The sequence below is a fragment of the Marmota marmota genome, unplaced genomic scaffold (genome assembly GCF_001458135.2).
Source record: "Marmota marmota marmota unplaced genomic scaffold, marMar, whole genome shotgun sequence".
Lineage (NCBI taxonomy): Eukaryota > Metazoa > Chordata > Mammalia > Rodentia > Sciuridae > Marmota > Marmota marmota.
The window spans coordinates 2,390,654-2,416,259 of NW_025999992.1; the positions used below are offsets into that span (position 1 = coordinate 2,390,654).

Sequence of the window (25,606 nt, forward strand, 5' to 3'; positions counted from 1 at the left end):
GGGAGGGGGGATAGTAGAGGATAGGAAAGGCAGCAGAACACAACAGACACTAGTATGGCAATATGTAAATCAATGGATGTGTAACTGATGTGATTCTGCAATCTGTATATGGGGTAAAAATGGGAGCTCATAACCCACTTGAATCAAAGTGTGAAATATGATATATCAAGAACTATGTAATGTTTTGAACAGCCAACAATAAAAAATTAAAAAATAAAATAAAATAAAAATAAAGATAAAACCAGGTTTTTGTGATTCCATTTAGAAAGCATCAACTTTTGTCTTTGCCTAATTATTCTTCAAAACAACCATGACTTATATGACTTGCTCTGCTAACAGCTGCTTTGACCCCTATGGGTTACATTAGCACAGTGAAATATTACCCAGCAGCCAGCGGGGTTGAGAGCAGGGACAAGCCACAAAACTGGGTTCTTCAGCATAAAGGCAAACTTGGCTCACTTGCATGTAGCCGAATGCTCTATTACAAATACATTTAAATGTTACCTCCTGTCAAGGCCAGCCATAGCGCAGAAGGGAAAGGATGTGAGAGGCAACTCTTCAAAGCAACTTTCCTCTCTATGGCTTAAATGTACTAGGCTACTGGACTCAGAGTTTCTTACAGCAAATAAACAATTGTGTAAATATGAAAGCAATGAAAAATCAACCGCCACTTGGAATTAGTGACTACTTGATGCTTCATGATCTTGTAGTGGATATCGTTTCGAAAGACAAGCTTGAGAGGTCAGTTTACCTCTGTATCATCATTTTAACTGTTACCCTCAGGATAATCAAATTGAACCCAACGGTACCAATCAACACTACATAGAGCCCCAAATACCCTCAACAATGTGGTTGCCTCAAAGTCCAAGTGCCAATCAGCACTCCAGAACCATCCATGGTTACAATGACGACAGAGATGGCCTACCAGAGAAGATCAATAGGCCACTGCCCTCTGTTACACTTCACATATGTCACAAAGCACCTGCAAGGTCATATCACCACGAGCCATGTGCAAGCTGAAGAGAAGTCTCTTCATTGAAAAATATTTGCCACAAAGTAGGTTCTCCTTGAAAAGATATGTTTTGTTGACTTACATCTTGGCTAAATCATCTGCAGTGCATTCCTCTCCTCCCAAGGGAAGCTGGGCATGTCCACATTTCAACAGGATGAATGCATCCCCCACTTCCTGACCCCAGGTCTCAGTGGGCACCTGCTGTGCACACAGCACCTCACCTTGCCAAAGCAATGGGCCAGGGCATGTCCGAGTCAGCAAAAAAACAACTGATTCCACCCACCACTGCCTTAAAGACGCTGATCCAAAGACTTAAGGCCTTGAGAATGAAATTTTTAAAAAAGAAAGCACCAAAGTTTCATCAATATATGGAAATTCTAGTTATCTAAATCTATAGATACATTTTCATAATCTTAGAAACAGGATTCTGAGGATGTGAGAGTCAAATGCCTGACTATGCCTGGCCATGTGGCTGATCCTATAGAGTCTGTAGCTTTGTAACCTGTGGTCAGAGAGAATATGTGTTTCCTCTTCCTAAATGTACATTTTAAAAAGTTCAAATATATGCCAATTAAATCCCATTCATTTTGAACAAATCACCTTGTGAAGAAATATAAAATTATATTAAAAATACAAGACTCATATCAACTCTATTTTCCATTAATCAATAAAGTTGATGGAGTGTTTTTTCACTTTCACATATCTGAAGAACTCACTCTGTTCATTAGCTGCTTGCATTCCCCGACATTACCAATTACCTCTTTGCCAGACTTTCATTGGAATTCTAAAAGGTTTTACAGGTTAGAGTCTTCCTTGATAGCACAGGTAGGCCAGCAGCGGACATGATCTCTAGCCCAGACTCAAATCCAGCAATGAGTGGGCATCTTTGCACCTGTTCTCATGACCAAAATGCCAGTGACTTCAACCTCCCTTTAATCTGCAGGTAAGTCCTCCTTGTTCTGTTCCCAGGAAGCCTAGCTATGATGTCCACTGAACATATAAGCACCACCACAAGTTCATGCACCAAACCAAAGGTCTTTTTCCCATCTTACACAGGCATTTGCAAACCCTCAGTAGACAGACATTATTAAGGTCTAATTTCTAACGGTCTCACTATAAACAATTAGCCAGGGAATCTTTCTGTAGCCTTCTCCTCAGCAGGTGCAAATGATAATGAATGCCATCACTAAGAATTTTATCGACAAATGTTATCTAAAAAGCAAAAAGCTTCCTCTAAATACAGACTCAAAGACAACTATTCACACCCACAGCTTCCATCTCTAGTTTAGACCTGCCATATTATATAGGAAACAAACCAAAGTTCTGAAAAAATTCAAAGTAACTATTTACAATAAGAGGCTTCTAGTAAAAAAAAAAATGAGGTGCAACTTATTAGTAACAACAGTGAGCAAGGATGTCTCCTAGACGTTGGCCTTGAATACAGCAAGGTTTCTGCATAAGATGCTTGGATGACATTTCCTTCATCTGGAAGCAGCATGAAGGGTCATTTTAACAAATGATAGCTTAATTTTATGAAATCCTTAGGCATTAGACAAAAATGATAAATCTTAGCCATTTAATGCCCTGAGAATTAATCAATATATATATAATTTTTTTAAAGTAAGCATCATATTTACCTTTTGGAATAACCATGCCTGAATTTACCAAACTATTCTTTCTAAGAAAATGTCATTTACCATAACATCTCTAAAGTAACTCACTCCTAAGAAACTCAAAGTAGTTAAAATTAAGTCCAACAAATCACAAAAGTTTATTGTGGGTTAAGACGGCATAATCATTTATTATGTCAGGCCACAGAAACCCAAGAGCACTGTACAACTGAAAAAAAGAATCCAAAAATGCTGTTGAAAATGCCCGCAGGGAACGCAGAAAAAAGCACATATCTCCTCTGAAGAAATGTGTAGAACATTCAGCACCTCGACCCTGAAGAGCTGAAACTGATGGTTTCCTAAAAGTGGAGAGTTGTTCAAGAGGAGGCACTTCTAGGACCCTGGTAAGGGCACCCTTGGACCCAAGAGAAGCTGAATCTTGCACAGGATTCAAACTCCTAGGTGAGCCTTGGAGAGAAAAGGACATGGTCCTCTCTGCTGGTGGAGTCTGAGAAAACCTAGGAGACCCGGGGCCCTTTGCCTGCCCCTCAGAATAAATGGCACACACCCTGCTCTAAGCATTGTTCTAAGCATGGTCAGATATACACAGTCAGAGTTATCTTCTAAAAGATCACTCTTGCAGAAATGGAGAAAATGGGTGGAAAGATCCAGATTAGGAGCATTTACAAATACCAATACTTGAGAAAAGCACTTGTGTTGCTAAAAGTATACTAGATGAAAATTGAGTATCTGATGTCCAGGTTCTAGTCCAGCACCTTTCTGATAACTGACCCACCAAATAAATAAATGTCACTTAATTTTTATGAATTTCTGTTGTTTTGTGAGAAATCTATTTCTTCAATCCACCCTTACCGTGTAAATTCAAGAGTAGTTTCTATTCTGCAGAGCATTTGCAGCTATTCAATGAGACACCCACCCACCCCATATATACACACACTAATATAGTATGTGCACACCCCCCATCTGCCAGGCATCTAAGAGGGGATGCAGTATCCTACAAAACAAGAAAACCACAATCCTAGCCCTCTTGAGCTTACCATGCAAAAAACATGTGAACATGTTATAATCTGCAACATGCCCAACAAATAAAGGGCATTGTCTTTAAGTCCTCAGTGTTGTTACAGAATTCACAAAGCTGAATACAGCCTTTCAGCAACTTTAAAACCCAGCTCTGTCTTAAGATGCTTGAGGGAGGAAATGAGCCACTGCTGTCACAGCACAGTTGGGGGACTCTGTTCAGCTGACAAAATGCCTGTGTAACACTGAAGACGGCGCACTTCATAAAGCTGTTGAATCGTTTCCTCAATCTGTCTGAGGAAATCAAGACGCACTCCATTCTAAATGAAGGACAAACCTTCAGGGAAGAGCGTCCTGGTATTTATAAAGTCCTGCTGTAACTATAATGAACGAGAGAGAGAGAGAGAGAGAGAGAGAGAGAGAGAGAGAGAGAGGGACAGAGGGAGAGAGAGAGAGAGAGAGAGAGAAAGACTTCAAAGTCAGGATTGAGAAGCACTGTGCCAGAAAGAGACTCTGGCCCAAGACAGGATGTTATAGCTCTGGCTGAAGTAATTTCATACTCTCTCTTTGAACAGTGCCAATTTTTCCCGAGTGTTTAGATGTCGCTGCCAACCTTGGCTTTCATCGACTTGATTGCATGAAGTGGCTAGGCATGTCCAAGATAAGGCAAGAGAAATATAGGACAGCCATTCCATCGCCGACTTATGGGCTTCCAGAGCAATTACAGTGTACACTTTGGAGGAAATATAGCCACGGGAAGACCAACAGACAAGAGGCACATAGCTAGGGTGGCGTCCAAGTCTGTGTCGTGACCGTAGGTATTCCCCAACGACAGTCATCTTCAGCCGGTAGGTACTCCTGGGTCTAAATTAGAGTTCTTTTATTGCTTTTTAAAATTTGGTGCTGGGGATAGAGCCCAGGCCCTTGTGCATGCCAGGCAGGTGCTCTACCACTCACACCTGCAGCCCCCAGACTGATCTTAAATCTAGCAGCCAACTGGTTAGGACATCCATCGGGGCTGGCTGGAGACCAGTCCGCTCCTTCATTCTGTATCCACCAAAGGCTGACAGCACAGAGAACTGGCCCAAACAACTCCATGCACAGTTTGCTTTAAAGATTGTCCCCTATTTAAACAGATATTACCAGAAGTATCAACATATTTTTTAAAAATTTTTTGGTCACAGTTTTGTTTGCTGATCATTTCTGAAAGTGGGTTTTGATGGCAAGGGGTGGCCTCTAACTGGTCCAGCAGGACTCCCCTCCATCTTCTCATCCTCAATTCAGGACACACCTCACTGCATTGCTCCAGACTGACTCTCAGCTTACTGTGCCCTGGGCCTGGGAAAGAGCCACGGTTGGCTCACCAGGAGCTCTTCCTCCCTCTGCAAAGACCAGTTTCTCCACCACCTCCCAGGTCATTCAAAGTACCGAAGGACAGAAGGCAGAGACCTGACGGACACCATCTGCAACTTTCCATTCAGACTTCAGTGGAGACCCTGGGCTACCTTAGGTCTGAAAGGAATCTCAGACACAGAGACCAAGCCTTACACATTTTTTTTGCATTGCCAGAATCTAGCCATATTGATTGACCAAAATTGATGGATGAAGCAATAAAAGATCACCATCACAATAATTTTTTATATTAAGTCCTTAACAAATGCTACCTAGTGTTTAACAACGTGTTAAGGGCATTAATTTTTATTTTTATATTTTTGTGGTGCTGAGAATCAAACCTAGGGCCTCATGCTTTCTACCACTGAGCTACTCCCCTGGCCCCAGATCAGTTTTGGTTAGCCTCCCCAGTGCTGAGCGTGTGGGTGGTTCCCGTGGGCCAGGCCCCACCTGAGATACTGAGGGCAGAGCAGGGAGATAGCAGGGAACAGGTTCTTCTCTTCTGGGCTCAGATGCTTCAGTCTTAGGAAATCAGAGGGAATGGGAGTCAGAAAGTGATAAATAAGCATGCATTGGCATGAAAGAAGTGAGACAGAACCAGCATGGGGGAGAAGGACAGAAGCAGTGCCGTGAGTGAGCAGGGTGGTCTGGGTGGTGTGCAAGCACAGCCCTGAGTGGGCCATGTGCAAGCTGAGGTCCAGGGAAAGACAGCTCATCAGATCAAGGAACGAGTACAAAAGCCTCAACACAAAAAAATAGCTTCATCTGAATAATAGAAGTAACGCCAGGGTGGCTAGAGGGCCAGGGAGCCCTGGGCTTCATGGGCCAAGTTAAGGATTTAGTGTTTGTTGTTTACATTCAATGAGAAAGCACTGGACGTTTAAAGCAGAGGAATGACATCTGACTTGAATGTTCCAAAGCCCAAGCTGGCCTGGATGTGGACAGCGGACTATACTACACAGGGATTTGTCTTTTTAAATGAACTACAGTACATGTAAGTCAGCAAGCAGAGGTTAACAAGGGAAGTCCAATTCTTTCTTCTGGTAGTTTTGACAGTGAATATCAGTCAGCATTGGCTACGGTTCATTTCTACCCCTCTAAAGAGATCCAGGGTCTTCTGAAAGGCCACCTTATGCCAAAAATAAAAAATAAAAATAAAACCCTCCTCATTTCCATGAGTGTAAGGCTCCAGAAATCCAGAACGGTCCAATGTACGTTCCCAAAACATGAGCGCCATAGGAGGGAGCAGGAGTCCAGCAGTGGGACGGGGAAGCACACCTCAAACTCACTCAGAGAGATTCACAACTGCAGCAGACACAAGCCTCTGACCAGCCTTGCTGTGCAGAACATCTGATTTATTTAGCTGGCACTTCTCACAAATACCTAATCATGTAAGTTTCTTAATCTCTCGCTGACACAAAATGCTGACTTAAGACATTGAAAGTCTTCGCAAAATAAAAATGTTTCCCAATAGGAATTGCATCATAAATTCAAAGAGCCCATGAACAATGACTTGGTGGGGAATGGAGAACACAAAATCCTTTAGGGCCTCAGCCCTGAGCTGCAGACTCCAGGGTACCTCCTCAACCACTCTTTAAATCCCTCCCCCTATATTTTTTTTAAATACTTATTTATTTATTTATTAGTTTTCGGCGGACACAACATCTTTGTTTGTATGTGGTGCTGAGGATCAAACCCGGGCCGCATGCATGCCAGGCAAGCGGGCTACCGCTTGAGCCACATCCCCAGCCCCTCCCGCTATATTGTTAAATTTTGAAGGAGAAAGAAAAAACAAGGCATGCAAAACAAAGCCTTTTTCTTCTGTTTCTGTTAAGAACCAAGATCGGAATAGTGCCAACCACTGACCTAGGAGTCTAAAGATGGGAACTACAGAGATATCTGGAGACCTTCACAATAAGATTTGTAAAATTGGTAAAATTCCATGTATACCTAAAAAATAAATATTAAAAAAAAATAAAAAATTAAAAAAGGTCAAATTCCCCTTGAGCAATAGCCAGAAAAGAAGCCTAGAAAAAGCATCAATGCCTACAAACACAGAGAGCAATCAAGAAAGAGACCTGGGTTTCCACTGGTCTTTGGAGTAAAGAACAGCCTGTTTTAAGATAGCAAAGGCGGGGCACGCGTATTGTCTTAGGTGACTGCATGAATTTTGACAGATTCTGGAAAATGCACATGGATCCCATGAGAAGAGCAGGAAAAACTTGACCAAAACCAGACAGAGAATGATTTTTATAAACAGACTGAAAGAAACAATCGGCAGTGGACTATCCAAGCCACACTTCAAAAGTGTTCTTGTAAAGAGAATGCTCTCCTTGCATGTTCAAATCTATGGAATATCACAGTGTGGCTCCTGTTACTCAAGTAGCCCAGACAGGTTGCCTGAGCAGCACACTGCTCTGCCCTGGGAAGATCAGCACTACATTTGAAATTTGCATTCTAGGAAGAGTTAACACCTGAGAAGGAACATATTGGAACAAATGACCAATCCATACCATAAGCTAAGATCATATCTGCAATTTGTTCCCTTCTGAATAATTTGGGGAAGATATGCCTTTATTTTTCTAGAAATAATTGCTAAAAATATTCTTATATATGATTTTAAGACATGCCTTTGAGGACTACCTGGCATCCTTTACAGTAGCCCCAGGTGAGAGACTGGCATAACATGCAGGGGGTTCTAACGTGGGAGAACAGCCCAGAGTTGTCTGAGCTGAATCCAGAGAATGAGCTGGTGGTCCGGCAGTGCCCCTATGGATAGACACTGCAGTGAGCCCTAGGGAGATGCACAAGCAAAGCCCACAAGGCTTTGAAACTACTGCTGAAGGTGGTTTGTGGCTGTTAATGAAAAATTCTAGGTAGTTGGAGGCTTCTGGAAAACACTGGCTCACAAGACACAAATCCCACTGAATGACTCTCCCTCTTCCCAAAGCCTTGTAACCTGACTCTAGTCCTCTCTCCTGGCTGAAGATGGGTGATCAGAGGCCTGGAGCCACAGCAAGCCTATCTGGCATGCAGGTAGCACGCCTGACTTTAGCAGAGAACATTCCAGTGCTTACCAGCGAGACTGACCCCAGGACCAACATAAGTCAGAATTAGCCTGGTGCGTGTGAACCAGCTCTGATTTTTAGTCTGAAAGAGGAGAAGGAGGGTGGAGGGCTTTGAATGCAGGAAGCTCACACTCTGTAGCTGGTGCTGAGGCCCTGCAGCACACCTACGTGGGGCCTCCCCTGGGACTCCTTTCTATGGGCATCTAAGGATTCTGAGCAGCCTCCCCTTTCTTTCATGAATAATGGAATTATCTAGCTAAGTTCGCCCAAGATCTACAATGTCATTGTAATGTCATGCTGATTAAATTCAGTGTATTACTCAAAATTTATTTTCCTGACTCAAATCTTATTTAGATAACTCTATGTTCCTACAAGACCATGCAGCCTCAGCTACCCCACACTGTGGCTTGGTTGTCTTCACAGGCATGACTGAGCACAAGCTGGGCACTCCAAGTCCTTTACTTCTGCAGAGACCAAATGCAATCATGCCTCTTGTTGCTCCTGTTGCTGTCACTGGTGAGGTGAGGTATCTTCCACGTCTGAACGCAGAGCAGGTGAGGGAAGAGCTGCAAAGCCTGGGCCAGAATCTCTGTCCCCATGACCAGCTCTGTGTGACATCTGCACTCCCACAGCTAACGGGATAAAAAGCTATTTTACTTAGCAGTCCCTCACCTTCCTTTGAAGCAAGTCTTTAGCCACATAAGTTGGATGGGTATTAGAGACTAGAAAAGTTAGATGTAAAAATGCTGGCTATGAGATGGTGGTTTGTGGTCGTACCTTTCTCACATTAAAAAATGTGTGTGCAGAAATAACCCTGTTAAACCATGAAAGCGTTTCTTAGCTTTGAACATCTCATTCTATAGATGATGTAATTGAAGAATGGAGAGTTTCCGTGACTTGGCAGAGTAATGAGTGTATTACAAACAGGATCCAGACTTTCTCACTAGACCTGCAGACCAGGGTCCTTCCCAGATTCTTCACTGCCTGTATTTCTAACAAGGGTCCATGTTCCTGCAGCAATGCCAAGCCCAACACAGCTGGCACACAGGTACAGTGGGGGACAGAGAAGGGAAGGGTGTGACAACTCAATGTGCACACTCCATGGCACTCTGGTTCTGAATCGCCATCTTGTTAAAGCCCTGTGTTCTTCCTCCTTTACTGAATCTGTGGCCAAAACTGCTGACCTAGAGGATTTGACCACAAGAGAAAACAGATCGATTCGTGTGGTTCCAGAAGAGCTGAAAACATTTTAAAAAATAATATGCACTTCAAGGATGATGCTCCGGTCAAACTTTACATTGTCAAATGGGTTTTTTCCTTCTCTCCTCACTGCAAAGCAAGTAAAATGCATTAATTGCAATACTGATAAAATGCTCATTTATGAAAGTCAGGGAGAGTGTTACACGCTGTTATGAATTTTATATTCAAAGACTTAGAAACCAACAGCTATAGGAAGGTAGACCTTAACTCTAGGTTCAAATTTCTGAGATATTCAAGAGAAAGAAATTTAGGCAATGAATATTTTAATTAATCAATTGGAAAATATGTGCTCAGTGCTCAGCCCTTATACAGTGATCAGGCACAATAGAAAAACCTACAATTCAAAACCAGCATTTTTTCAAATGGCTGCTCTATGTTAGGAAGTCATTTAGTGCTGGGGATAGCAACAAGCAGCCCCTTATACAGAGTTCCTGAACTTGCAGACACAGAGAAGGGAAGAACTAAGCACAGAATTTTGTAAGGAGCGTGAACAAAGCACCCTATTGCTAGGGAAGGGAAATTAAGATGTCACAGTTGTCACGTTATTTCAGAGATAAAAATGAGCAATGGCACAGAGACCTTCCAATGTGTCTGACTGTGGGGAGGGAACAAGACAGGGTCATCCTCAGCCTTCAACAGTGTCTCAAAGCACCACTTACACTGACTGTGACTCTGAACTCTCTGCCCATGGGAAGGGGCAGCTCTTGATGGACAGGCCCTCAAACTAGCCCATAAATCCGACCCAACTAACATGGTTGCTTAGCATCAGACTGCAAGAATAAAAGCTGCTATTTATTGCATACTAGCACACATTAGCTAGTTAGCACACTCATGCAACTCCCAGGTTGCAGCCTTACATGGTGGAAAGAAGGGTCCTTTTTGCATTTGCTTCCTGCATCCTTCAGCTTGATATGGACCTAATGACAGGCTGCCTTGAGCATATCCTGCAAGATGGCAGAGCAAGGACTGCATCCCTGGGGTGTCTCCTGGAGCAGGGCAAGCGCACCAACTTGACTGCCTACACCTTCACTTCATGTTGGTCTTATCTGCCTCATGCCCTGAGGAACGCATATTGATAAGAGAACTCAGGAACAGGAGACCCACCTCTGCTTAGAACCATTTGTCAGCAAAAGGAAAGAGCCCACCTGCTGCCAAGATAGGAATACCAGCTGGTAGGCCACTGGCCTGGTGGTGGGCCTAAGGGGAAAGACAACAGGGGATTGCCTGCTTTGAATGAGGTTCAGGCTGAAAAGCACTCAAGCCCTCAAAGAAGCCCAGGACCCTTTGCTGAAGAAATTCCTGGAGAGCTCAGAGCACAGGAAAGCACCCTGGGCTTCACAGGCAGCAAAGGTAGAAAGGAGCCAAGAAGGAGGCCTGAGACTCTCCCTGCTCTGGGACCCAGAGGGGAAGCCACAGCTCCCTGGTGGGCCAAGAAGAAAGAGCAGGATGAACCCAGGGGGACGACTCTGAAGGCGGCTCCTGGTTAGAAAGGGCCTGCCCTTGAGGGCAGGGGCATCGACAGGCTCCTGGCAAACGTGCAGGTGAAGGAGTAGAAAATGGTTTGTCCACTCCACTCAGAAGGCCTGAGCGGGCAGAGGAGGCTGCAGGGGACACAGTGTGCTTTGTGTTGTCCCCATTGAACCTGAAGTAGGCTGTGGAGCTCAGAGTTGGAAAACTATGAGGGGGGCAATCATCTCAGACAGGGTCATAAAACCATTAACTTTCTAAGAAATCAGTTGTTAGTCTTTGAAAAATCTTCACCCTCAGATAACTAGTGGAATGATATCAGAAGGCCCAAATACTGACTGGCAAAAACAACACAGACCAGATCTGCTTCTGCTTTAATAAAATGTTTTTAGTATTTGCAAATTCACATACAAGAGTCTAAACACGTTCATCATAATAATATCCTGGTTTCATGCTGAATAGTGTGCAAAGAATTCAAAAAAGCAGGTAATAATCAGAAAACTTCTGCATACTATACATGTCAAATCCATTCAGTTATTTCCATCCTTTCAGTTATTTTTGTGAGTGAGACATAGTATCTACTTCTACAAGGCCGAGAAGGTGTGGCTAAAAGCAAAGTTACTTTAAATGCTTTCCAGGGATCCTTCAGCAGCTGGAACCACTGAGCAAGGTGGCAGCAGCAAGCCACTGATCAAGAAAAATCCATGCTGATTAGATTCAAATTAGCTTCATTTGTGAGTCTTGAACTGTGTTTAAGTGGGACTTCAAGATTACATCTGGAAGCCAGGTGCAGTGGCACACCTCTGAATTCCCAGCAGCTCTGAAGGCAGAGGCAGGAGGATCATGAATTCAAAGCCTGGCTCAGCAACTAAGCGAGACCCCTGTCTCAAAAAAAAAAAAAAAATAAAAAAGGTTGGGCATGTGGCTCAGTGGTTAAGTGCCCCTGGGTTCCAGAAGAAGAAGAAGAAGAAGAAGAAGAAGAAGAAGAAGAAGAAGGAGAAGGAGAAGGAGAAGAAGAAGAAGACATCTGCTACATAGAGAAAATATACTATAGAAAGAAATTGTGTGTAGAGAGCTAGACCTAGACATATTTCAAAAGTGACCACATATTTTTACTATGATTTTAATGCAGTTATTTCCAAAGGGAATTTTAGAGAATATTCCTGGAATTGCAATATTTTCCAAGTATAATTTTTCCTGGGAACACTTTAGCCTATGCAGCCCTTTATTTCTCTGCTCTTTCCTAACCTCTTACCCTCCATTTAGGGGGAGCAGGAGCTGGGGTGGGGAGCTACCTAGGTCTCTGTCCTCTGTTCTCCCTTGGTACTGTCCAAGTCCAGTGTCCTCCCTTCTCTTCCCTTCCTGAATGTGAGTATGCTGGCTCTTCTGGACAAGACCTTGGGGAACTCCAGGCAACCCTAGGCAAGATGGAATAAACCAGTTGGAGCCAGTGATCAAAATATCCCTAGTCCCTCCTAACCTTGGAACAAACTCAGTCATGTACTTAAAGATGGGTGGGAAAACGATTGTGTAAAAAGAAAAGATATTTGTAAAGTGCTCAACAAAGACCATTTACTGCTATCATTATGAAAGGCTGCATGATATTACAGAAGGTTTTTGCCATTTTTCATACATTATGCATAAGGAAAACTCTGAAGGCCACCAAGAAGTCACAGGTCGTTTTGGAGATATTCAAATCTGCGGTGGCTATAGATATAGGCACATCTGTCAGCACATGTTCATTTTGGATGATGAACACCACATTCTGTTATGGTTTTGTTTGCTTTTAATACTCAAGAATCAGATAACACCTGGATAGAAGAGCCCTGGTATCACTTATCACTGCCCTTTCATTTCTTCCATAGGGGAAAAAAAATTAGCAACAGATTAAACACAAGACAGTTGGTCCTCACCCCCATCACTAGGTGAAGACATGAGGGCGGAGGCTTCCACACCAGTGCTACAGAAATGGGGGCTTAAAGGGAAGCCAGCCGCAGGACTCTGCCAGGGCTTGACTTTGAAGGCTGCCTTGCCCAAGGTCAAAATAGATGGGGAAGGTGTGAGATCCATTCTAATGGCAAGCAGATTGCTGCACTCCCTGCCCAGGATGTTAAGGAAGTTGCATGCTTGATTTAGCAGCCCCCTGGGAGTAGATAGACCAGAAAACCCTTCAATAACCTTGAAATCTCCACTTCCTCAAGAAGAGAATCAAGGTGGCAGCCACCACCCTGTTGAAGCTCAATCATTGGAAGGCACCATTAGCCTTCCAGGTGTGGGTTATCTTCCAGACAGCAGCGAAAGTCCAGCGGAGATTTAGGGCCGCATCCCCTGATGCTCTCCTCCTCCGCCTTCCTGGAACAGCCAGCCCCTGCTCTCCCTGAACCCACGCCTTGCAGGCTCCTGGGGAAACAACAGGCTCTAGGCTGAGCTGGGGACACCACTAGGCTTCACACCACACACACTCAAAACATCCCCACACCCTCCCACTCGTAACATCTCACACACAAACAACAACACACCACATATCCATAACATCTCTCACACACTCATAACACTCCACACACCTGCTCACACACACAGAATCACACAAACACAAGCTCACTCAAAAGCACACAAACATACACTCTTAGACTCATACATACACATGAACACACGCCCTCCCACAGAGAAGTGTGAGCAAGCAGGAAGGAGCAGACCATGTTAAGGCTGCAACATCCCCTGGGCTGACTCTGTGGTCCAGGAAACGGAGGGGGCGGGACTACTATCCTGGTGCCTGGGAGCCCTGCTTCTCCTAAGAAAGCCCGGGGCTCAAGGTGGACTCACATCTAAAGCCCACAACCTGCGGGCTCAGGTTGGCAGGAGGTGACTCTTCCATGGTGGGTGGGCGCCATGGAAGAGGCAGGATGAGACAAGAGGCCAGGAGGATGATGACCCCAGATTGCGGGCAGCAGCCCCTGTTCTGCCTCCCCTGGGGGCTCTGGAAGCTCTGGGGCCTCCGCCCAGGGCTTTGCACCGCCCACTCTGTGCCAGAGCAACAATCCTGGTAAAGGGCCTCTCGGAGTGGAAAACCCGAGGTTAGTCGGGATAATTAGGCTCCAGCCTCCCAGACCAGGGACAAGCAAGATGTCCAATAGGAGCCAATGGTTAGGGAGAGGTCACAGGCAATCAACGGGTCATTCCCTGCTGTCATCTGACAGAATGGGCCGAACTGGCTGCAGATGACCACGTCTTATTCTTCTAACAGTCACAGAACCCAGCAAGTGCCCAGGGAGAGGGAAGGGGGGAACAAGGAGGAGATGGTGGGTCACAGAGGGGAGGGAGCAGCTTCTGACCCCAGCGCCACTCCTGAGGACCCCTTCTGGTCAGCACTGGCCACAAGTCGGCCCTCTCTCTAAAAGCCCCTCCTTAACTCAGGCACTAGCTTCCAATCAGCAAATACGAAATGTGCCGGGCACTCTGCCAGGCTCCAGATGCAGAGGTGACTGCCAAACAGAGACACCCACTGTGCTGAAAGCGCCTAGAGAACCTTTCCCAAACCAAGCTCCAAGTCAGTTTCGCTGAAGATGAGCTCCTCCTGTATGTGAGTTTGTTGACAACAAAGATCCCTGGAAAATGGTCCTGCCTTGAAACTTGAAATGCAGTTTTGAGGATGAGGCCAGCAAACCCCATAGAAGTCCCTCCTGCTGCCCAAGCTGGCTTTTCCATGGAGGGTTCTCCTGCTCAAGTCTCCCAGACACTTTGCTATCTAAAGGTGTTAATTAGTACTCCACTACAATATCCTGCCGATGGCTTGCATTGGGTTTCATACTCTAACAAAGAAAACATTTAACACAGGTGTGATTTCGATTCATTAACCTCTGACAAGGTGCACAAAGTTGGCCTTTTGTGCAAAGACCACCCTCTCTTTGTAAACACAATTGCTACTTGGTAAAGTGCTCTATTCTCTAGCTCTGGAGTGGGAAGAGGAAAAGCCAAGCACAGTCCCATGGCCCCATGATCAGTCTTAGGAGTGGGATTCAGCATAACATGCAGGATTTGAGAAGAAATTCAGAAACTCCCTCATTACTAGAGGTTGGCTGGTCCTTAGACCAACGCCTACATCCTTTCAACACCCTGCCAGCCTGTAGAATAGTGAGGCACTCCTCTGGGCATCCCTGAGACTCTCGGTGGCCGGATCTTCACCCCGCCAGTCCCAAGGAGTTCCAAGCCTGCTTCCAACCCTCTAAGTGCCCGGAGAGGGAGGGCGGGACTAGGTAGGTTCTCAGCCTCAGCATCCAACACTTCCCTTGTAAAAGGGGCTTTCCCGGTGCCTAGTCCCAGTTTTTCTTTTAAAAAACTCCATTGGATCTTTCACTTCTCCCTACAGGGTGGCTGGGATATGGGGTAGGGAAGAGATGGCCCCTGGTAGTCTGGATGGAGCACCATGTGCTGCCTGTCCCAGGACATCCTGGAGGAGGGGGCCTCAGGTCTAAGCTCAGGTTCCTACCGCGGGGGTCACTGCCGCCTTCCAGGCGACTTGCATCCTCTGTGCACAGGCAGTACTGTGCTTATAAAAAAAAAAAAAAAATCCACGCGTGGCTAAATTCAACACAACCGTCTCCAGCACCTGCAGCAGATCTCTGTCACCGGGACTCTGCAGCTGGACGTTGAAGGGAGACACCGGTCCTTTGCCCCAGAGCGGGAAGTGAGAGAGACTTACTGTGTCACCGGGACAGCGCGGCTAACGCTGTTGCCACCTGGACCACGCTTCGGGAATCGAATCCGGGAGCACTAGTGCCCTTAACTTTGCTAGGAAGTCCCCGCTAAGAAGCCCTCCTCACAGTCCCCGAGTAACCTTGGAGAGCCCACTAGACTCACCTACTGCCAGGCAGATGGGGAGCAGCAGCCTGAAGACCAGCCCGCACACCACTTCCGAGGCCATCGCGTCGGTTCGGCGACTCCGAGTGCAGGGGCGAGGCTCGAGGGTCCCTAGGGCTGGGACGCCAGGCCCATGCCCGCCTAGGGCCTCCTGCCACCAGGAAGCCGCCCAGGCATCGCCTCTGCGCTGGCCGCCAGGCTTTCCGCCCCGAGGGCGCGCTCAACGCGCTCTCAGCTGCCCCTCGCCCGCAGGGCTCTGGGCAGCCGCTCACCAGGCTCTTGGCAGCCACCTAGCCAGGCGCCCGACCCTCTGCGGCCGGCCCATTAAGTGTAGAACTCAGGTTCCGGTGGCGGCGGCCTCTTCAGGGGCAGCCGGGGCGGGGGCCCTGGAGGAGGACAGTTTGGGAGAGTCCTAGGGGCCTGGAGCAGTTCGGAAAGGGGGCGAAGAGGGAGTGCAGTCCTCTGGCTGGGCTCCCGGGGCGTCGCTCAGGGGAGGCCGGGGAGCCTTTTGCGCAGAACCTTTCTGAAGCCAACGAGTCTCTGCTGCCCGGCCCCAGCCCCTCTGCCCACGCAGGCTGCCGCGCGCCGCCCTGCGCCTGGCTCTCGAAGCTGCCCCGCGGACCCCGAGTCTCGTCCTACAGCCCGCGGCCTCAAGGAGCAGGCTGTGGATCCCGAGTGGTGGTGCAGCTCAGCCTCTGCGCCCCCCAGCTTCGGGCCGGAGAGACCGAGGTGGGAGCAGCCAGGCGCACAGGACCATTCCCGACACCGCTGGGCTCCAGTTATCTGTCCGCGGGTGGCGCTGCGAGTCCCTCCCGCACTTGAAGGAATCGTGTGAGCGTGGGCAGGAATCGAGACGAAAGCGCAAAACGGGTAGATCAGATGCCAATTCCCTCCTCCACTGTCTCAATTTTAAAAAGAAAACTCAAACGCCGTCCGGATGCCCAGCGCGCCCCCCGCCCGCCGCGGTGCAGCCTCGCCCTAGCCGCGGCGCAGCCAGGGCTCCCCGGCGGGCGCACACTTCTCCACCTTCAATGAAACTTTGGAAGCCCTCACTCAGGGACGGGCGTGTCCTCCCGCCAATGGGAAGGCGGCTCGGGGCTGGCCCGCCAGGACCGCCCCTGAGCGACTCTTGAAGCAGGCGCAGTACACCCGCGCAAAGGGCGAACTCCATCTGCACCCGGCACGCAGAGAAAGGCCTGGCCTTGCCAACCAGGTGGGCTTCGCTCGTTGGCTCACTCCTTCTTTCGCGCCGAGAGTTGTTATTGGCTCCGCAGACCCCTATCTCTGCGTGCACTGTGTTTCTAGTTGCGAACAGAGGCATCCTGTACACACGGAGCGCCTGGAGCTTGCCCAAACCCAGGAATCACTCAACGCCAGAGGAACAATGCACTAGCCCTACAGGAGAGTAGCCAGGGGCTTGATTAACTCTGTGGGCAGTCAGTGCTGATGAGCGCACAAGTAACTATCCACCTGCGTTGACAAGAAGAATAAGGCTGGACTTCCAGAAGCTTTGTCCGTATCTAACCAAAGAAGTTTCAACTCTGAACGGGGTCTGACCAATCTTAGCTAGCCTTTCTCCAGAATGCACAGAAAAACTCAGATGTGCATCCCCTTTGTATATCTTGGGGAACTCTTTTTTTCCTCTTAGGCTTTGTTTCTTGCTGGTCGTAGCTCTAGAGGAGAGTATGTTGGCACCTAGAATATTCCAATAACCTCCCTTTGCTTATTTACGAAACAACATCTAGAGAAATCAGCTGAAGCTGTGAGATTCCAGTTTGTCCCTTCCCTGGTGTTAAGATTATCCAAGAGTTAGGGATCTGCTGGGGCCAAGGGGAATCCCAGGACCAGGAGGCAGAGGATCTTAGGATTTGTAGAGAGGACCAGGGAGAACTGGCGTTTCCATCCAGGGAGTGGTGGGAGCATTTAACCTCCATTCAGGACTTGCACCTGGGATTACATTGGTTGGAGAGGAGGGATCCGTGGATCCATGAAAAAAAGCAGGCAAAACATGGTTCTGTCCTGACTCCTTAACCATAACAACTACCTGTGTAGGTACTGATTTTTTGACATAAAGTAAGCATGTGGTTTGAACTCAGATGCCCTCCCAAGTTCTCTGGGAGCTACAGTGCACTTTGTAATGTGATCCATTACCTTTTCTCCTTCCTTCCTTCCTTCCTTCCTTCCTTTCTTTCATAAAGACTCAAGATAGTTTAAATCTTGTGCAGATACCCTGAAACTTAGTCCACCTATGTGTGCTGCCACCTTCAGGAAACTTAAGGCTGTAGCACTGAGTTCAATCCTTAGCACCACATAAAAATAAACAAATAAAATAAAAGCATGCTGTCCATCTACAACAACAACAAAAAAAAAAATTTTTTTTAAAAAAGAAACTTAAATAGTCTCTAAACCCAAACTCATCATAAGTCTAATAGCAGGATCAGAGAAGAGGACAGAGCTTTAAATTAGCAGCTAATTACTGATTGTGAATAAGAAATATTTATTTTACAGAACGCTGACATAAATACAACGCTAATTTTGATGTTCAGAGCTTGTGTTTGCCTCCCCCCTTCCCTCTCTCTGATATAATTCATTTTTGGGTCCTAACTAAAAGGTGAAGAAACACTCCTCAGTTTTAAATAATACTGTGTTGTTAATTGAATATTGTTTTCTCTGAATATCTTCCATGTTCTTACCAGGCTTAACGACTGCCCAGAGTTTTTCAAAAGTTACCATTCTGGAGGCCTAGTGAGTAGACACAACCGTCCCAGCAAACAGGGCACCTGACCAAGCAGCCTCTCTGCTTGCCCTGTCTCACGCCTATCAAGCTAGTCCTTCAGTTCCAGAGATGTCAAGAGCTCCATCCCAGTTTTGAGACTTCCAATGCCTACTCTCCAAGGAACTTCAGTCGTCTCCACAGTATTTAATACAAAGTGTTCAATCCCAGCCACATGTTGCTGTCACCTGGGGAGTTTTTGAAAATCCAAATGCTCCTACTTCACATTCCCAGAAATCCTGACTTAACTGGTCTGGTCTGGGGTCCCACACCTATATTTTTTTAAGGCTCTCATGTGATTCTCAGGTATGCAGCCAGGGTAGAGAACCAGAGTCCTCTTTCACACATCAGAACTCAGAAAACATTCCCCTGGATTTCAATACCAACATCCACATGGCCGGACCAAATCCAGCCTTCTGGAGCTGGGTTTCCATACCAGATTGACTGGAGCACACCAGTCATTAGCCAGTGGCATTGTTTTTTTATTTATCTTTTTATTGGTGCGTTACAGTGGTGCAAGTGGCAGGCTATGCCACTACATAGTAGTTCATGAACACAATGTAACAAAATAATTTGACCAATATCCCTCCCCATTGCTTCCCCCTCCCTCCACCTCTCCCACTCCCTGGTCCCTGTCCTCTATTCTGATCGCCCTTCAATGGTGTTGTGTTTATAACTGCTGTTTTCTCCTCTGTCTCGCCTACCTTGAGGGGCAGGACTGGTGTCTCCACAGGTCTGTCTTGAAGGACCCCACTGGCCCACCAGGGTTCTGATAACAGTGTTCAGGAGCTCTGCTTGCTCTGCAAACTTATCTCCAATCTGAGCATGATGGGAATGAATTCTGAAAGAGTTAGCGAATGCTCTGGTGAGAAGACAAAGTGCCTGCAATGCTCAGCCACATGAGTACACATTTTGATTGGGTGAATACCTGCTGTTTGGGATAAGTGTCCCCCAAGGCTTATTTGGGGGTGCACTTATAGACACTTAAAGATTTGGTTCCCCCATCCCATAGGACTCTAGAAATATTGTGGAAGCTTCAACAGTTGGCCATGGGGAGAATGCCATTGAATTCACACCAAGCCCTGAGGTGAACTGCCTTCCTCCGCCAGGTTCTGCAGCCATCATACACTTTGCCTTCACAGACTCAAAGCAGCAAGACTATTGCTCATGGACTAAACCCTCCAAAACTGTGAGCCAAAATAAACCCTTTTTCTTTTTAAATTGAGTTCTCTTAATTATTTATTACATCAACAGAAGCTGACTTACATAGCCCTTTGAAGTACATGACCACCAGCTTAGCTTAGGGAATGAATTAAATACCAGTTACTCCGTGTCGCTCTGAATCTACACTGTCAAATGATGACTTCTTTGCATCATTACTGACTAGTGCCTCAGTTTTTTCATCTAGAAATGGAAGAAATAATCAAACCTATCTAATATGGAGTGCTAACTGATGAAAACCATATATACAGTCCTTAGAGAAATGCCTGGCACATAGCAATTTTTCAGCAAATACTGGCTGCTATTATGACTATAATAATTACTATGACTACTATCATTGTTATTGGAAAACAAGGTCTGGTTCTTCATTTTTGAAACTGATCTGCTGAAGCTTTACCTGCTGTAACACTTCAAGAAGGATACACTGGCCCCTCAGGTATGTTCAGAAACTGGTCTAGAGGAGTGGTGGACATTTTCCCAAGTGTTGAAGTCTTTGGCTGCAAGGAACGTGGCGCTTCATGCCTGGTGCAAGTTGCATTGCACCTATGTATCTTTTGCCTTTTCTGAACTTGCTTTAGTGCGGCATTGATTGACAATGTTATTCAGAAATGCCGTCTTTGTCCCATATGCTAATTTTCTCTATCCAGCTCAATAAGGCAATACAGAGCTAATAATCTTTCTCAGTCCCATATCATCTTTAGTCCCATTATCCTCAATTATCCTCTCAGATACTCTGAGATCTTCTTTTGAGAGATCTCAGGGATGGATATTTCCCAAATGGCAACCTTACAAAGCAGTGTCTCCCACAGGGAACATAAAGCTTGTCAACCTGGCATTTTCTTCCTCCAGTGAGATCTGCCAAGATCCATGGGCGCCATCCAGCCTGTGGAGACTGTGGACCTCTTGCCAGCTGAGGGAGGGTGCCATCCAGCACTGGCAACATGTCTGCCTTAGTATGTACTAATAGAACATTTTAGATACGTTCATTTCCACGTTCCATCTATACTCAGTTTTATTTATGTTATAAGGCACATTTACTTGGAAATCAGTTTTGTTACGGTCCACATGGTTTGGAGATTTTATACTTAAGAGAATCTGGAAGCTAAATGGAAGCCTTTCCTTTTGCTGACAAAGTTGGTCTTCCATACCTGTGAGCTGCACACCAATGGATTCAACCAATTCCAGATCAAAAGTACTAAAACAACAAATCTCATCAATACTAAACATGTTCAGACTTCTTTTCTTGTCATTTTCCCTGAACAATACAGTAGAGTAATATACAATGTTTATATTGTGTTAGGTATCATAAATAATCTAGAGATGATTTAAAGTGGTCAGGAGGATGTGCATAGGTTAGATGCAAATACTGTCCTGTTTTCTATAAGAAACTTGAGCATCCACAGATTTTTGGCATGTAGGGTGGGAGTGGTGGTCCTGGAAACAATCACCCATAGCTACCAAGAGATAACTATGTATTCTATGATTGCAATTTTTGAATGTATCAATTTAAGATATACAGCAGTAGTATTTACAAGATCCCCAAAATTTAAGGACTTAGACAACTTTTGATAATTTGCAAGATGCCCCTCGTTATACTTCTGCTAAAGTGGTTATTCCTACACAATCTTTGCCAGAGTAATTGACAATGAAAAATCACAGCCTGCTGGCTCTACATTAGATTTATACTGTGGTTATGTGTTTCAATATGGATCAGGAATCTGAAGCGGACAACTGATTTCATGTCTGCTGCTTAAGAATTTTGAAGAGTCAGCTAACTGTTGTGTATGCACTGACGTGTATGGTGTATGGGAAGATACTTCCCAACTGGATTGTAGGCTTTGAGGATGTGGACAAGATTTCATTTATAACGTAGATTACAAAGCAAAATGTTGTTTCCAAATGAATTGTATTATATTTATGTTTCCACCACATACACACAAATACACACACACATCCATAACTTGATAAGAAATGACACCTATGAAAATAAAGGAACGTGTAAAATTTTATGTGTTGTTTTAAGGTAAATGCATGGAGGAAGAGATAGTGAATCTGTGGGGAGGGTGCTCTGTTGAAGATGTGACTTGCCTTGGGCACTGCAGGCACCCAGGTGGCAACAGTAAAGTATGGAAACCACTATTCATTATTTATAACCAACATCACGGCAGATTTTTATCTTGGGGTTTTCTAGCTGTTTTCTGTGTATTTGCTCCTGAAACCTTTGAACAGGTTGCTGGTTTTAACGTGATTTTATCCAGAGAGGCTATCAAATTCTGGGAAGAGTTTTGCAGAAGGGAACTGGAATTGGGGGAATAATTTTGCAGTGAAATGTAGTAATAATTCAAAGCAAGTTACTAAACAAAAAATATAGCAATACTTTTCTTTACCTGTAACCAATGAAATAAGAAAAATAGACTTTTCTGTCTTCTTAGATATTTATTTATTAATAAACACACGTTTCAGATTAACTAAAATTCCAGTAAGTCACACCACCAGGATTTCTTCCGTGATCATGGCAATGTTAATGTATTAGTAAGTCTAAGTGATTTTCCTGTATTGGTCTTCTCAAGGGATTTCAGATGTGTGTAAGCACATGAGTATGTATGAGGTGGGGAATTCTCTATTCCTAGCTGTTCACATTAGCCAATAACTAGGACCAGTGGATCAGAATCCACAGCTGCAGGCAGCTAGTCTCTGGCTTGGTTCATTTTCCTGCAGTGCCACCTTTTGGCTAAAAGTGTATTTAAAAACATGCAAGTACTCTCAGCAGGAAGCCTGTAATCCAGCACAATCCACAAACATCCGAGGCAGCCAATGACAGGCCAAGAGGCTCAGAAATACAGCAGGGGGGTGGAACCAACAGGGCTGCCCTTGTAAAGTGGCCATTCACCAGGAAAGTCAGACTGTTTGCATCAGTGTAAATAATTAAGTAAATAGGAGGTTGTGCAAAGAACTATAAAGAAGCATTAAACATCACAGAAGAGTGATAAAAGTTAATCTGAGCTCCTCCAGGGAACTAGAGGGAGACAAATCCCTTGGGAAGATGGTGCTTCCAGAGAGGATGTGGATTCTAGGGAATGTCAGCTCCAGGAGGTCCAAGGCTTCTCCAGTGCTATATCCCCAGTAAGACAGGATGGGGCCTGTAGCAACCATTGTCTAATAATATAGTTGAGTAAGTAAGTCAGTCAGTCTAGGTGGGAAGGAATATCATTCCCAGCAAGAACAGGCAGCATCCTGGAGGCAGCAGAGGACATGGCCTGGTAAAGAATGTCCAGATTCCATCAGCTGTGATCCTGTGCATCTTAATTTGTTGGATGATACAGTTTCTATGCATTGCCTGTTTTCTTTTCTACCACTTATTAAGTCCAAGCAGAATACTCGACAGAGGCAGGCATATCACAGGAATAAGGACAGCTGTCACGGGAGTTTACCTGCCCCTCCAGCCATGGTATTCCATCTTTGCAATGCTGCTGGTCACTGCAGAGACATGAGAAGCAGAGACCACTTACAGAAAGTCAAGAGACTGGAGTCACTTCAGCTGGATCAACTTCTTGCTGATGTGATGCTAAATAAGAACCTTCAGCTGTCTGAGTTTTGTGTTCTTTTACCACTGTAGCGTTATCTGTGTTTAGTTCCTTTCTTTTAAGCCTTCTTGGGCAACTCCCATTTGGGCCTAGGGGGTTTTATGTTGTCCCTTTACTTGTGCGGAAGGAAGCAGTGTGGTTCTGAGTGAATGCTCTGCCACACTCTCCAAACAGTCACGACAGCCATTGATGAGCCTCTTGACTAAGAAGTCCGACACTTCTTCTCCAGGGCCAGTGTCTGGCTTGCTGGATGATGACATAAACATCATAGGGTATTCCAAGATTCTTTTAGGTCCTTCAAATAAGTGTTTTGCTTGTTTGTATTGGGATGTGTGCAAATGGCCCCTCTTATTAAAATAAACATAAGGCACCAGTCTCCTTTCCCCAAGTCTGCAGAAGGACTTCCCAGGTCAGAATCCCTGGGTTGAAAGGGGTCCCCAAGCCCTTTTTGCCTGTATTGCACTGTGGCATGGCCCTAGGGTCATGTCGCCCATTTGCTATGCATGGAGAAAATGCCCTTTCTTAAATTCCTCTAACACAGTTGAGCAAACTAAGCATTTCAAAAAACAATGTGCAACAAATTTAAAGGTGAATGGGCCACCAATGATGTGTCTTTCAAAATCTAATTCTCAAAACAGGACGACTTTTTGAGATGCCCCAAGATAGTTGTTCTCCCACCTAGGATGAGTCCAGGGCCAGCTACAGTTCGTGGGCCCCAGTGCAAAAGGAAAACATTGGCTCCTTGATCAAAATGCAGGAACTAAAATGAAGCTATAAGCCACAAAATATAAAACTTTTCCCTTTGTGTCATGGTCCGTCTATCTGTCCCTGTCTGTCTCTCTCCTATCAAATTGCCTTACCATTTTTATTTGCCATTTGATGTTGTTCTGGGTAATGAAAAAATAACAATACTTAAATTATTAGCATAAATTTCACCATAAATCTTTATATTCTGCAATTCTAGTTTTAAGTGCAAACACAAGAACTTTTAACTCAGGCAAAATTGTTGAAATACAGTTTCTATTTTGTGGCTTATACATTCATGTGTGTTATGTTCTCAGCAAAATGGTTGACACACTGCATGAAACTAACTAGTTTTTACTTTACTTCTTGACTCACTCCTTTCTACTGATATTCTGCCTTTGATTTACTGATGAATGAGAAGCAACTGAAATGGAAAGGGACTATGGGTGTCCTTCCCCTCTTTCCTTCCACAGTCATTCATTGTTTTCCCCACAAGTGGCTAACACTGGACACAGGTAAGGCAGGCTATGATAGAGTTCTTCACTCCTTTGTGGTCCTTAGGCACCCACTGCCTTCTTTCTACATTTGAAGAGATTTCTGGTTCAAAGGGACAAGTTTGTGTCCTGAGGCTGGGCTGCCACTGCTCCTCCAGCTTACTCGGTCGTTGGTAACCTATTTACCCTCAACTCCCAAGCATCATGGATCCACTGGAGTTCTGTAAGCATGCACATCTGGAATGCCACATGGTCATGCAGCTACAAGGAGTACCTATTGCAGTATCACCTCTGCTGCTGCACATGCTCCATTATCCTGTGGACTTATCTTGCAAAACATTAGTTCAAAGATCGTTTTTTTGAAACGTTTTTATTGACATACATAAATACAATAGTGTCAATAAAGTGCAGTGACATTTGAATGTATAGCAGTGTCCTTAAAGCGAACATTTAAAGGAGGTCCCTCATCACTTAGTTTTGCTCATTTTTGAAGTTCATATGAAAAATCTGGCATTGCTTTAGGTACTCCATTCTCATAGCATCATGTATGTGAAATTCATCCGTGTTGTGTGGACCACAGGTCTCGCTTTCTTATTGCTTTGTAGTGTTATTCCATTCTGTAAAAACTTATAAAAAAATTGATTTATTTTCTCCTGCTGACGGCCCTTTAGAGTGTTTCCAGTTTGGGACTCTAAGGAACACAGTGTGATCTTTAAGGAGAACTGAAAAAAGTGTCACAAGTGGCTAACGTGACTAAAATTCACAACTGGAATCTGATAGCTGGGTCGACCACAAGCTAAACTTTGCTGCCCTTTCCTGGGAAAGTTCCTGTTCCCAGCTGCCAAGATAAGGGCTGGGAAGATGTCATTTTCCTGTTGAGACCTGACCAATGAGGTACCACCTTCAGGCCTATGTAAATACCTGTCAATAAGGAATGGGCGATGAGAAAGGCAGGGGGCGGGGCCGAGGGCAGGGGGCGGGGCCGAGGGCTGCTGCTGAGCAGGGGCACAAAGGAGCCTGTGGCTGGAGGGAAGCAGGAAAGGTGGATTAGTGAGGAAGGGTGACACGCACAGGCACAGAGCAGTA

The 25,606-nt window shown here is 45.3% G+C and overlaps 1 protein-coding gene across 11 annotated transcripts in view; it reads right to left on the reverse strand.

Moving 5' to 3' along the window:
- Piezo2 (piezo type mechanosensitive ion channel component 2) overlaps positions 1-16,773 on the reverse strand; it is a 349,401-nt gene extending 332,628 nt beyond the window's left edge. For 6 of the 11 annotated variants that reach the window (XM_048806745.1, XM_048806746.1, XM_048806752.1 and 3 more), the window contains exon 1: positions 15,705-16,770. In XM_048806745.1, coding sequence (XP_048662702.1) covers positions 15,705-15,768 — 64 coding nt within the window. In that variant the 5' untranslated portion in view covers positions 15,769-16,770. Of the gene's footprint in view, positions 1-15,704 lie in introns of all 11 variants that reach the window. The other 5 variants (XM_048806753.1, XM_048806747.1, XM_048806749.1 and 2 more) reach the window with 3 other exon arrangements.
- Between the last annotated feature and the right edge of the window lie 8,833 nt (positions 16,774-25,606).